The sequence below is a fragment of the Malus sylvestris genome, chromosome 14, assembly GCF_916048215.2.
Source record: "Malus sylvestris chromosome 14, drMalSylv7.2, whole genome shotgun sequence".
Taxonomy (NCBI): domain Eukaryota; kingdom Viridiplantae; phylum Streptophyta; class Magnoliopsida; order Rosales; family Rosaceae; genus Malus; species Malus sylvestris.
The window spans coordinates 24832953-24846093 of record NC_062273.1 but is presented as its reverse complement, the minus strand read 5'-3'; the positions used below and the strand labels follow the sequence as shown (position 1 = coordinate 24846093).

Sequence of the window (13141 nt, the reverse complement as noted above, 5' to 3'; positions counted from 1 at the left end):
AAAAAAAACAGAAGAAGAAGTAGGAGAATGCAGTTGTAATTTAGTTTGCCCTAGCTGTTTATAGGGTCAAATAAAATATACATGCAAATATATATCGGGTTTCAGAGTTGTTGGGGTCATAAACAACCAATGACCTCATAATGGCTCCGCCACTACATGCATGTTAACTTAAGAAGTCTAATCTTACTGTGCATGAGTAAAAGTGTAAAACATGACAGCATTTGGCATACCCATGTCACAAATACACACAGTAAAACATGACAGCATTTGGTATACCCATGTCACTGATGCATCATCCATATATATTGCTGGCGTGGCCCATGGTTGATTAGGGTAAGTTTTTTTGTCTATATATACCACCGTTAGCGGTTGATATATATCTCGCACAATGAGTGATGTGGCTTCGCTTGTTAGCGATGATTTTGATATGATCTCGCTTGTTGACAGTGACTTTGAGTATACCTTGAACCCTTGGTATATAATACTCACACTAATGCACCAAATTAAGAAATTTGGGAAAAATGGTGTGAATTATAAAGCCCTATACACGTGCACATGTAATAAATTATGTTATAGATGATAATTACACTACAACCAATCGTTGAGAATTTGAATGTTATGAGACAAGAGAAATTTATTACCACTTTACAAGTAGACTTTTGCATGAATAGGCCACAGATATGTATCAGTGGCATAGACAACAATGCTTTGTTGCGTGCCATATGTCTCTCACGTCTCTCCTTTAGTCCTTCTTGTCCCCATAGGCATTTCATTTTTTTCCAACCTTTTGTGTTGAGAAATAATTATGATGGATGGTGTTGGGTCTTTGATGGACTAAAACAGAGCAATGAGGTTGACTCCTCAACAATGGAGTGTGAACTGGCTACTGCACAAGGGTCCCATTGTGTTTCCAAACTTGCATACACCTCTCATGACGTGCCACACACGAAGAAGCACTTCTCTCTCACTTTATCCATACACATCTGATATTCATATATAGTACTTTTACAACAAAACTACTCAAATATACAAAATTGATACACTTATTAACACAATGTTCAATAAATGTTGAGACTTATCATTATATGTGAAATTCATCTGTATTAAAAAGTATGTTAGCAAGTGCGTTAGTTTTGTGTTTGCGAATAAATCACATATACTTTTATGTCCAAATATTGTTGCCCTAGCTTTATTTGCTTCATATTCATGGCATGGTATATATGCTAAAAAGTGTACAATTAAACTAGAGTCGATATGTTGGAGTCAAAAAGCCGTTTGTTTTTTGTACGTATATACGTGCATACATGCACGCTTGCGGCTTGTTGGGTATAAAAGGTAGAGAAGGAAAAGCTTACTCGTACCAAAAGAAATTAGGATGAGTGAATGTGAATGGTTTAAACTTGTTTTCGAATTTGAACTATTTGCATATAGTTTTGTCGTGGCCTTGACCTATGAGAACAATGCTTTTTCGAGCCATTTATACTACTATACCATGTTATTTCTATAATTGTCGGAGAAGAATCACCTTCTACTCTCTGGATGTACAAGACAATTTTATAATATCTTACTAAGATATATAATTATATTGGTGTTTTTTTTAATCAATGACATTATTTACACTAAGAAAAAATGGATGAATTAAGCTTCACAATGGGCTAGTAATAATTAAGAACTACTTGATTAATTAAGCGTTCGATCAGATTTACAGTGGAAAAATATAACAAAAGAGGTTATTTTAATACAAGTATACAAATTTAGTTTTAGCAACATGGATTATAGTTGTAATGGTAGAGCACGTACTTAATTATATCTTGCATCAACCATCATAATTCATTTTTAGGGTTTATCTTAATGCTAAACCAACCTTATCTTAATGCTAAACCAACCTCAAAATCTAAACCATAAACATATTAGTTTCATGTGAACTCGTTTTATTAAAATACAAATATCAAATTTTGACTAATTTTTGTCGATCACTAAACTTCTATGTTCTAATGAATATTATAAGCTTGTAGAGTCTTCTTTTCTTTTTTTAAATACCTAGTCGATTAGTCGAAAATTTGGACTTATTCTTTTCCCATTCTTATTTATGCTAAGCACAAAATTATGAAATAAATAAAGGAGAAAAACACAACTTGATATATTCTTTTCTGTCTAATTTTGGGAGATGGGTACGTAACCTACTTAATGTGATTCATGTGATAGATTAATTAAGAGAAGTGAAGGGAATGTGGCCACGTTATAAGTTAAAAAATTGGATTTAGTAGAAGAAAATCTTTTAAAATAAGATTATTAGTTTAATAACTTAGTTCCTAATCATCTTTTAATTTCTTTGGTCAACTTAATTACGATTCCAAATAAATGGCCAACAACTCCACGATTACTAATATTGTAAAAGAAGTCTATGAGAGCTTAAGCACAACCTCCACCTAACCTAAGAAAATGATTTTCTATTATTATTTCAACAACCCATAATTTACTTAAACTATTTGAACCACATTTTCTTGCTAGGGAAGAATATTGAAATGACTCCAAAGAAACCTAAGCCTAAGGGCCCAAATGTTGAAAAGGTGTCTCCTCCCTCCGCAAAAATTTCATGCCTGAATTGATTCGTTCTTTAAATCTGTAAATTCCCATTGCCGACAAGCCCTAATTTTTCCTCATATCAATCATATCAACCATATCAACCTAACCTTTTTGTCATCCATGAAGATTAGGGGAAAAAGGTTTACTTGTAAGAAGAAATGTATATTTCATCTTGATGAATGCCACCCCCACGAGTTCACAAGCCAACCATAGGATTACAAATTTAAGTGACCCTCACAATTGAGAAATTTTGTTTGCTCAGGACACGATCACATGTTGTTATTATTTCATTTATATTACAACACATGAATTCACTTTTTATTAATATACACTAATGCAGAATAAATCAATTATGTTATCCATTTTCGTTCCAACATGTGAAAAGTACGTTACATAACTTGTGTTTCGAGTACCTATAAAAATTTCTCACAAATTTCTCCTCACAAATCACGGGATAATTGTATCATAAGCTAGATTATTAACAGTAATTATTAGTTATGATCTATCACCTATATTTAAAAGTTAATTTACTAATTAATTACTCTGTATTCCTAAATATTTTTGTTGCCGGGCCAATCTATGCAAGATTTGGAGAAAAGGTAGTTTGTCTTCATCTTCCATATATATGTGAACCATATCTGACCAACGACGTGGGATTGTTTTAAAATGGAAGCCTAAAACACATCTATCTAGCATGAGGGTTTGATTGAAGACATGGACATACCTCCTTCCCACCAACACTAATTAAAAAAATTCACTGCACACATACTTTAATCTGTGATTAGCAGTGGTGGATCACATTAATTGGTTGTTAATACTAGGGGTGGTGGGAAAGGAGACATGAAACAAGACCAATCAAAATCCAAAGACAAGCATAATACATTGTGTTTGCCATTCTTTGGTGAGTGGATTATACTATGTTGGAACTAGGATGGAGCAAATTCAAGACATATTTTCTGCAGGGAAATGATGATATTAATTGATTTTATACTACTTTTGAGTTTGATCTTGTAGATGGCTCTTCCATAAACATCAATTAAAAGTGAAACCAATCTTCATCTTGAGTTTTTTTTTTCTTGGTAACAAAAAAATTTAGGGTGAGATTGGTTACTCATATTACCAGTGCCAGATCATACCCACAACCTTAAACAGAAAGGACTTATGCGTCACACCTAACTTCTAGCTGCAACCAGTATTGATTTACGTAAAAACTTACCAATCACAGACCAATGAGGAATGCTAGCTATAGGACTCGAACCTTAGTGGGACAACAATTAAAACAGGGACCTTACCAATTGAGGTTCGATTCCCACCAAGGTTCAGTTGGTAAGGGGCTTTGTGTGCTATCCACCAAGGTGTCGCGTGTGCTGCAAAGTTATGAATTTTCCTGGTGGATAGGGATTTTTTTCTTCAACACTCTGTGTCTCGGGTTCAAACCCTCCATTTCCGTTTAATATGTTTTCTGACAAAAAAAAAAAATGACCTAGTTATTGGTTAAAGCCTAATGGATCCCTTCAGTTAAATGGGCTATAGTTTATAACGGGCCTTTCAAAATTCCACTTAGGCGGTCATAATCTGGGCCGTGCTTGTTTACGAAAGGCAGTCAAACTATGGAACCGCGCGTAGGCGATAACCGCTCTTTCCCCCCCAAATCTAATGGTATTATTAGGAAAGCCCAACCGACTACAATACTTTTAAACAAGGTCTAAAATATCGATATTATCCTGATATTTTCATCAAAATTTCCGTGTTTTTGGAGTACCGATATTTCCAATATCATCGATATTTTAGACCTTGATAGGAACTCTATGCGGTACTAAGTCACTCATGTATCTTACCATACAATGTATGAAGTGTAAAATGTTGTACTAATTCATTATATATAAATGATTATGGTGTGTTTAAACTTCTTTCATTAATTACTACATATTTTCTACACTCACAATGTTTGCCAGCTCGTTATATAATCAACTTAAATCAGTTAAATCCATCTTGCAATGCATTTCCTTCCTTTTTTTTTGTGATAAACTAATAGATAATTGACTAAATAAATATCCTGCAAAGTTTCAATAAAAATTTTCAAGTTTTTCTTACAATTTCCGTAGTTTTTATTCAATTTTTATCGATATCGATAATATCCCGATATTTCTATCGAAATTTCCGTGTTTTTGAACTATCGATATTTCCGATATCATCGATATTTTATACCTTGCTTTTAAATGCAAAAACAAGCCACAAAAGATGGATATATAGCAAGCAAAACAGTGCAGACGACACGACTGCTCGAAGAAATAGGGAGAAAATTTCAAAGCAGTTTAGGATCTCGTCGTCTCTCTGGATGATTTTGTAATTTTAATTCACCGATTCAGTTGGGTGATTTTTAATCGTTATTTGTAGTGTGCGTTTGCTTGGTTTGTTAATCCAAAAAATTGAGTAGGATTCTTTCGGGGTTTAGAGTTTAACCGATTCGGTTTGTTTGGTTGATTTCTTCAACTATCATATTATTAATACGATGACGACGATGGCGACGATGGGCCAAAATCTAATATGTATATCCCCCTCCCTGCTGTTTCACCCAAAAAGAAATCCTGTATGTAGTATATTGTATACCAGAGACATGAATATTATTAGGGCAACAAATATTACGCCCCCCTTGGTTCTGGTTGCTGGAAATATGGGGAAAACTAGATCATTAAGTTTTCCAAGAGCAGTTCCAAACTTTGTTACAGATTCTAGAATTGCAGGTACTGAATATGTCTCCGCCCGCGCCGGCGAGGTACTACCATTTTTTTTCTTCTCTCTTTCGGCACTTTGTGTGTGGTTGTAACACTACGGAGTTTTGTTACAGAACTCGCCAACTTACGGTGTCTACCCTCCTCGTCCCCATCCTTCTCTTTATCCTGTGTATCATCCCGTGAATGTGACTCCTGCCTGTTTCGCCGTGAATGAGTTTAACAAGGAAACGAATGCCAAACTGCATATCGTGAGAGTTGTTGCTGCTTTGGAGGAGCTCAGGTGTGGTTATTTCCGTCAACTACTAACATTGGAGGTGCTTGATGAGGGCGTGGCCAAATTTTACGAAGCAGTTGTTGAAACCAAATCCGGTAGCAACGATATGAGTGATAAAGTTTGTTTGTTTATGGTGTTTTTGGTTGTTTTGTTTGGATTAGTTTCTTAGGGTTAAAAATGGCAGAGAATGGAGAGGACTTTTTGGAGTGTGTTTTAGGGCTTCAAGGCTGTGCAAAATGCAGCAGCACTGATTTCATTAAGTAAGGGAAATTGTAGTAGGGTATGGTGCATTGCCATGACCCATACTTGTTTTAGAGAGTGATTGACAAGAGACCTAAACAACTATTTTAGCCTTAATACTCCAGATTAAATCATAGCCCTTCATTTTGGGTTTTAAGTGATTTAATCTGGAGTGTACACTTGTCACTCACACACTCACACATACATTTAAACAAAAACTAGCCGTTGGAGGCTTTAACCCTTCATTTCTTCTTTCTTCTTCGATGCGGATAGCAACCATGCTCGGGAGCTCCTTGCTGCCTTCGATCCCTTGACTCCAAGAGTTGTTTAGCTTCCAACACTCCCTTCTAAACTGCTTCTGGGAGTCATGCCAAGCAATCCTCTCAGGTAATTGAATCTCTTTTGTGAAAATGTCTGCGATCTAATCTTCTGTGCTGCAATAGATTAGCTTGATTGTGTTGTCCTGCAATGCCTTTCTGATGAAATGATATCTTCTTTTGATGTGCTTTGTTCTCTGATGAAATACTGAAATTTTGGTCATGGCGATTGCGGAGGTGTTGTCACACAGAACTGGTGTGGCATGAACCTGCAATTCCCTAAAGTTTTTAAGTATGAATCTTAGCCAAATAGCTTGAGCTGTAGCTTCTGATGCACTCACATACTTTGCCTTGGCTGTGGACAATGCAACACTTTGTTGCTTTATAGAGGCCCACGAGAAAACCCCTGAACCAAAAGTGAAAGTATAGCCCGATGTGCTTCTGCTATCATCTTCACTGCCACCCTAGTTACTGTCACAAAATCCAATTAAGATAGTTGACTTCCTCATTTCATACTTCCCATAATCTAGTGTTCCTTGCATATATCTTAGAACTCTCTTTGCTGTCCCCATGTGTATCTTGCTAGGATTCTGCATAAACCTATAAAGTAGGCTTGCTGAGAACATTAGATCCAGCCTTGTTGCAGTTAGGTACAATAGACTGCTAACAATGCTTTTGTAAATACTAGCATCTGCAGGTTCACTTCCATCCTTCTTCTTAAGCTTCTCATTTGCAATTAAGGGTGTAGAGACCAATTTGCATCCTTTCAATCCAAACTTTTCAAGCAAAGTTTCAACATACTTCATTTGATGAATGAAGATGCTACTTGCTTATTGAATTACCCCAATGCCAAGAAAATGATGCAAGAGGCCTAGGTCAGTCATTTCATACCTCATCATCATCTCTTCCTTGAACTCTTCAATCATTGCAGCATCATTTCCATTGTAGACAACATCATCCACATAGATTGAGACAATGAGTGTCTTGTTGTTGCTTTCTGTCTTGGTGTAGAGTGTAACTTCACTAGGACTTTTCTGAAATCCTTTCTTAGTGAAATAGGAATCAATCTCACTGTAAGCTCTTGAAGCTTGCTTTAGGCCATAGAGAGCCTTCTTTAGTTTGTACACCTTCTCTGGAAACTCTTGACTTGTGAAACCTTGAGGTTGTTTCACAAACACCTCCTACTCTAGCACTCAATTTAGAAATGCAGATTTGACATCCAATTGATGCAGCTTCCAACCCTTCTTGGTTGCTAGGGTTATCAAGGTCCTTATGGTGTCTAACCTTACTACTGGAGCAAATGTTTCATTGAAGTCTACACCAGGCTTCTATGAGTAGCCTTTAGCTATCAATTTGGCCTTGTTCTTCTGCACATAACCACCTAGGTTGAGCTTCACTTTGTAAACATATTTCACATCAATCACAGGCTTGTCACTTGGTTGATTTACAAGTTCCCAAATGTCATTTTTCTCAATCATTTCAAGTTCTTCCTTCATTGTTTTCTTCCAAGCTTTGTCTTTCTTAGCTTATTCATATGTTTCTGGTTCCATTACACAGTATTTACAAGTAGCATAGATCTCATCCAAGCTTCTCAACCTCACTGGAGTTGAACTTGGAGTTGTTATCTGTGATTGACTCGGTTGTGGACTCATGCTTGCTTGCTGTGGAGTCCCTTGTATGTCCCCATTCTCTATGACTTTTTCTTTAACTGAGGTCTCCATAGGCTCTCTTGTTTGCCTTTTGTTGAGGTCAAGTTGTAGAGAAACATTGTCCTTCTCTTCTACCCTTGTTTCCCAGTTCCATGTAAAGTCTTCATCAAAGATAACATCCCTTGATAGGATTATCTTCTAAGTTGACAAATTTTAAACTCTATACCCTTTCTCACTGGTTTTATAACCCACAAAAACACCATTATTACTTGATTTCTCCAACTACTGCCTTAGTTGTTGAGGGATGTGGGTGTAGCACATTGAGCCAAACACTATAAGATGCTTCACAGAAGGCTTCCTTCCACTGAACACTTCAAATGATGTCTTTTTATCTAGTGCTTTAGTAGGGCATCTATTCAATAGGTACACTGAGGTGTTCACAGCTTCACCCCCAAATGTATAGGGCATGTTCTTCTCATGCATCATAGACTTAGCTATTTCGACTATTGTCCTATTCTTCCTTTCTACAATCCTATTTTGTTGTGGTTAATATGCCACAGTAAGTTGCTTCTCCAACCCTACATTTTCACATAATGCATTGAACTCATGTGAAGTGTACTTGCCTCCCCTATCACTTCTTAGTCTTTTGATTTGATATCCACTTTGTAATTCCACCATTGCCTTGAACTTCTTGAATATTGTGAATACCTCATACTTGAACCTCATGAAATACACCCAACATATCTATGTGTGGTCATCAATGAAGGTTAGGAAATACCTATTTCCACTAATTGTTGTTGTTTGCATTGGTCCACACACATCCATGTGAATCAATTCGAGTGGCTTTGTTGCTCTCCAAGCCTTTCCAGCTTCAAATGGATCTTTGTGATGCTTGCCAAATACACACCCTTCACAGGTTTCATTGCATTGATCCATCTTTGGTATACCTTGCACCATTTCATGTTTTTGTAGATTTTGTAGGCTTGTCATGTTTAAATGACCAAGCCTCTTGTGCCATAGCTTCATAGAACCTGTCACACTTGCTTTTCTTGCCATTTCCTCTAAGTACTTCAACATAAGTGAGAAGCTTCTGTTTTTCATTTCCACTCTAGTCATTAGGTTTGATAGGGACCTATCATCATAGATCTCAACCACAGTTCCCCCAAAGAGTAGGAAATAGCCATGATTTATCATTTGATCCATACTAAGTAGATTCTCATCCAATCCAAGCACTAGCATCACCTCCCTTATGCATATTTTTCATTTCTTGGTGTTAATGACCAGAGTTCCTCTTCTAATGGCTTTGACAATGTTTCCATCTCCCATTTTCACTTTTCCAGTGAAGTTTGTGTCAATATCAATAAGTAATGACTCATGTGCAGTTATGTGATTGCTGCAGCCACTGTCAATGTACCACACCTCATCTTGCTTGGTTTTTGGACCTTCATTTGAGTAGCTGCCTTAGGTAGGTCTAGAGTTTTGATACCCATTTCTTTCCTATTTCTTGATCTTGCCCTTCCACTGTGGTTTTTGTTTGCTTGCACTAGCTTGACTACTAGATCCAACATTGAGTGATTGAAAAGCTTTCTCAGGTGCAAAATCAGCATGTCTCTCAAGCATTTGGTCAAAAGCTCTTAAAGATGTCATCACATCTTGCACACTAAGAGTTTCAGTGTCTTTGGTTTCTTCAATGACACTCACTATTGAATCATAGGGTTTAGTCAAACTAATCAACAGTTTCTGGACAATTCTTTCATTAGGCAATTCCTCACCATATGTTTTCATCTTGTTTACAATATCAAACAGCCTAGTAAAGTAGTCTTTTAACAACTCATTCTCCCTCATTCTTGTATACTCGAAATCTCTTCTAAGGGATTGAAGTTTTACTTTTCTGACTTTGGTGTCTCCTCTGTACTCTTGTTGTAAAACTTCCCAAGCTCCATTTGCACTCTCTTCATTTGCTATCCTCAGGAAAATGGTGTTTGAGACAGCACCTTGGATGATTCCAAGTGCTCTAGCATCCTCCATCGGGTTCTGCTTCAGTGTTTTGAGTTGTGTTTCTGTGAGGTCTTCCTCTAGAGCATCGACCTCCATCTTAGGTAGTTCATACCCGTATTGAACCATATCCCATAGATCATAGGACTTGAAAATGGTTGTCATTCGTATTCTCCAAAAGTCGTAGTTCTCCCCATCAAAGACTGGAGCTTTTAGCTCACTGCTACGGCTGGATCCCTTCATTTGCAGGGTTGTTTGTTGGTTGTTGTTGTTGAGGACACTTCATAGGTGCTCCCAAAGATCTCAACTTGCACAGATTACGCCCAGAAAGTTGTAAGATCATAAACTAGGCTCTGAGGCCATATAAAGTTTGTTTGTTTTTTGGTGTTTTTGGTTGTTTTGTTTGGATTAGTTTCTTAGGGTTAAAAATGGCAGAGAAGGAGATGACTTTTTGGAGTGTGTTTTAGGGCTTCAAGGCTGTGCAAAATGCAGCAGCATTGATTTCATTAAGTAAGGGAAATTGTAGTAGGGTATGGTGCATTGCCATGACCCATATTTGTTTTAAAGAGTGATTGACAAGAAACCTAAACAACTATTTTAGCCTCACTACTCCATATTAAATCCTAGCCCTTCATTTTGGGTTTTAAGTGATATAATCTGAAGTGTACACTTGTCACTCACACACTCACACATATATTTAAACAAAAACTAGCCGTTGGAGGCTTTAACCCTTCATTTCTTCTTTCTTCTTCGATGCAAATAGCAGCCATGCTCGGGAGCTCCTTGCTGTCTTCAATCCCTCGACTCCAGGAAGTGTTTAGCTTCCAACAATGAGGCTGGTAAACTTTATGGAAGTGGAAGGTAACTGTTTTATGCTATATATATATATATATATATATATATATATATATATATATATGTTAAATTAGCTTGTTATTTTATTACAAATTTAGTTTTGACTATAACAACAAACACACAACCAAACTTCTTGCCGTCCACCATATTAGGTCTTCACCCAATCTTCTTTTTATTATATGAGGGCTCAAGCTGCTTTAAACGAGGAAATACATCCTTATATACCACCTAGTCTAGTTTTGCTGTCAAGGACTAACTTCCTAGAGAAATTAATTCTCATTTGTTGAGTCATCTCAACAAAATTTTCCTCTCTTTTTGCTATCCCAAACCAATATGCAACACTATTTAGAATAGTCTCAATACTATCCCTCTTCATGTCCAGTTCATCCTTAACTATCAAATTAATACTATCCCTAATCAAATCCAATTCATCCTTTAACTATCAAATTGAGTATGTTAGCCAGACAATGCATGTGAAAAAATATTCTCCATTCAACACAAGTGTACTAATACAGGCGCCCCACTTATTGGCGTTTAGGATTCTCATCGCCGAACCCACTTAGTAGGATAAAACTTGGTTGTTGTTGTATCATGTTTTCTAAGTGCAGATGCATACTTTGTAGCAGATTCTATAATTGCAAGCACTGCTGCTTCTGATAGAGGTCCAATTTTAATGCGTGGCCCTGGATACCAAGGTATTGCTTCTTTTTTTCTTTTTCTTTTTTTCGTTTTGCCAAGGATTGTCTAGTTGTGTGTGGTCACTACGGACTTTTGTTATAGTACCCGCGAACTTACGGTGTCTCCCCTCCTCCTCCCCGTCAATCTCCTTATTATGTGGATCATACCGTGAATAGGGCTCCTGCCCGTTTCTCCGTGGATGAGTTTAACAAGGAAGCGGATGCCAAACTGCATCTTGTCAGAGTTGTTGTTGCTTTGGAGCAACCCAGGTGGGGTTATTTCCATCAATTACTAACTTTGGAGGTAGGTGACGAGGATGTTGCCAAAATTTACGATGCAGATGTTAAAACCAAATTTGGCAGCAGCGATATGAGGCTGGTATCCTTTCGGGAAGGTAACTGTTTTATGCTATATATGTTAATTAGCTTGTTAATTTATCAGTACAAATTTAGTTTTGACTATAACAACAAACACACGACCAAACTTCTTGCTGTCCACCATATTAGGTCTTCACCCAATCTTCTTTACTTGGAACATTTTTATGAGGGCTCAAGCTGCTTTAAACGAGGAGATATGTCCTTATATACCACCTAGTCTAGTTTTGCAGTCAAGGACTAACTTCCTAATTTTCTCATTTGTTATTTTAACAGATTTTTCCTCTCTTTTTGCTATCCCAAACCAATATTGCAACACCATTCAGAATAGTCTCAATACTATCCCTATTTACGTCCAGTTTATCCTTAACTATCAAATTAATACTATTTCTATTCATATCCAATTCATCCTTAACAATCAATTTAAGTATGCGAGCAGAACAACGCATATGAAATAATTCTCCATTCAACACAAGTGATGAATCAATAAAGCCAACCCACTTACTGGCCTTCTAGGGTTCATATGGCCGAACTTACTTAGTGGGATAAGAACTAGTTGTTGTTGTTGTTGTATTATGTTTTCTAAGAGCAGATGCATACTTTGTAGCAGATTCTACAATTGCAAGTACCGCTGCTTCTGATACAGGTTCAACTTTAATGTGTGACCCTGATTATCTGTTGGCCCGCGCTATCGAGGTATTGCTTTTTTTTCTTTTCTTTCTTTTTTTTTTTTTTTTTTTTTTTTTGCCAAGGATTGTCTAATTGTGTGTGGTTGTAACACTACGGACTTGTGTTATAGAAACTGCCAACTTACGGCTTCTTATTCCCTCGTCCCCGTCCTTCTCCATATCCTGTGGATCATCACCTGATCATGGCTCCTGCCCGTTTCGCTGTGGATGAGATTAACAAGGAAAAGAATGCCAACCTGCATCTTGTGAGAGTTGTTGCTGCTTTTGACCGGCGCTCATTTGAATATTTCACTCAACAACTAAGATTGGAGGTGCTTGATGAGGGCATGGCCAAAATTTACGGAGCAGAAGTTAAAAGAAAATCCGGCAGCAGCGATATGAGGCTGGTAGTTTTCTATGAGGTCGGCAATCCTTCTTGATCCTCTCTTTCTTTCCAATTTTTAGTAGGGGCCACTCTCTCGCTTTGTCGTGGAGAACTTTTGTCTCTTTGCAGTCTTCAGGTGATGGTACAGTGTTAGGCCTTTGAAGCTTATATTTTTTGTTAGGTGTGCATCTCTGTCGATTGAGGAATCGTACCTTTTTCTTAACTCCAAGTAGGGTTTTTATTTATTTGGTACTAAAAATTATGTGTATGTGTATCTTTGCTTTGATTATATAATGAATTGAATGGTGAGTCTGGGTGTTTGCATGATTATAGTAAACAAATGATTTTTGTTTATGCCTAATGCAAATGGATAATGATGATGAGG

The 13141-nt window shown here is 37.0% G+C and overlaps 2 protein-coding genes across 2 annotated transcripts; both read left to right on the top strand.

The window, feature by feature from the left end:
- Positions 1-4987: 4987 nt before the first annotated feature.
- LOC126599142 (uncharacterized) lies at positions 4988-5764 on the top strand. Its single transcript, XM_050265481.1, has 2 exons — positions 4988-5362; positions 5435-5764. The coding sequence occupies exons 1-2, from the start codon at positions 5099-5101 to the stop codon at positions 5762-5764; spliced, it is 594 nt and encodes a 197-aa protein (XP_050121438.1). The 5' UTR covers positions 4988-5098.
- A 4853-nt stretch (positions 5765-10617) lies between these two features.
- On the top strand, positions 10618-13068 carry LOC126598668 (uncharacterized). The gene is made up of 5 exons (XM_050265027.1): positions 10618-10657; positions 11278-11346; positions 11670-11723; positions 12314-12399; positions 12503-13068. The coding sequence occupies exons 1-5, from the start codon at positions 10627-10629 to the stop codon at positions 12809-12811; spliced, it is 549 nt and encodes a 182-aa protein (XP_050120984.1). The 5' UTR covers positions 10618-10626; the 3' UTR covers positions 12812-13068.
- Positions 13069-13141: the final 73 nt, after the last annotated feature.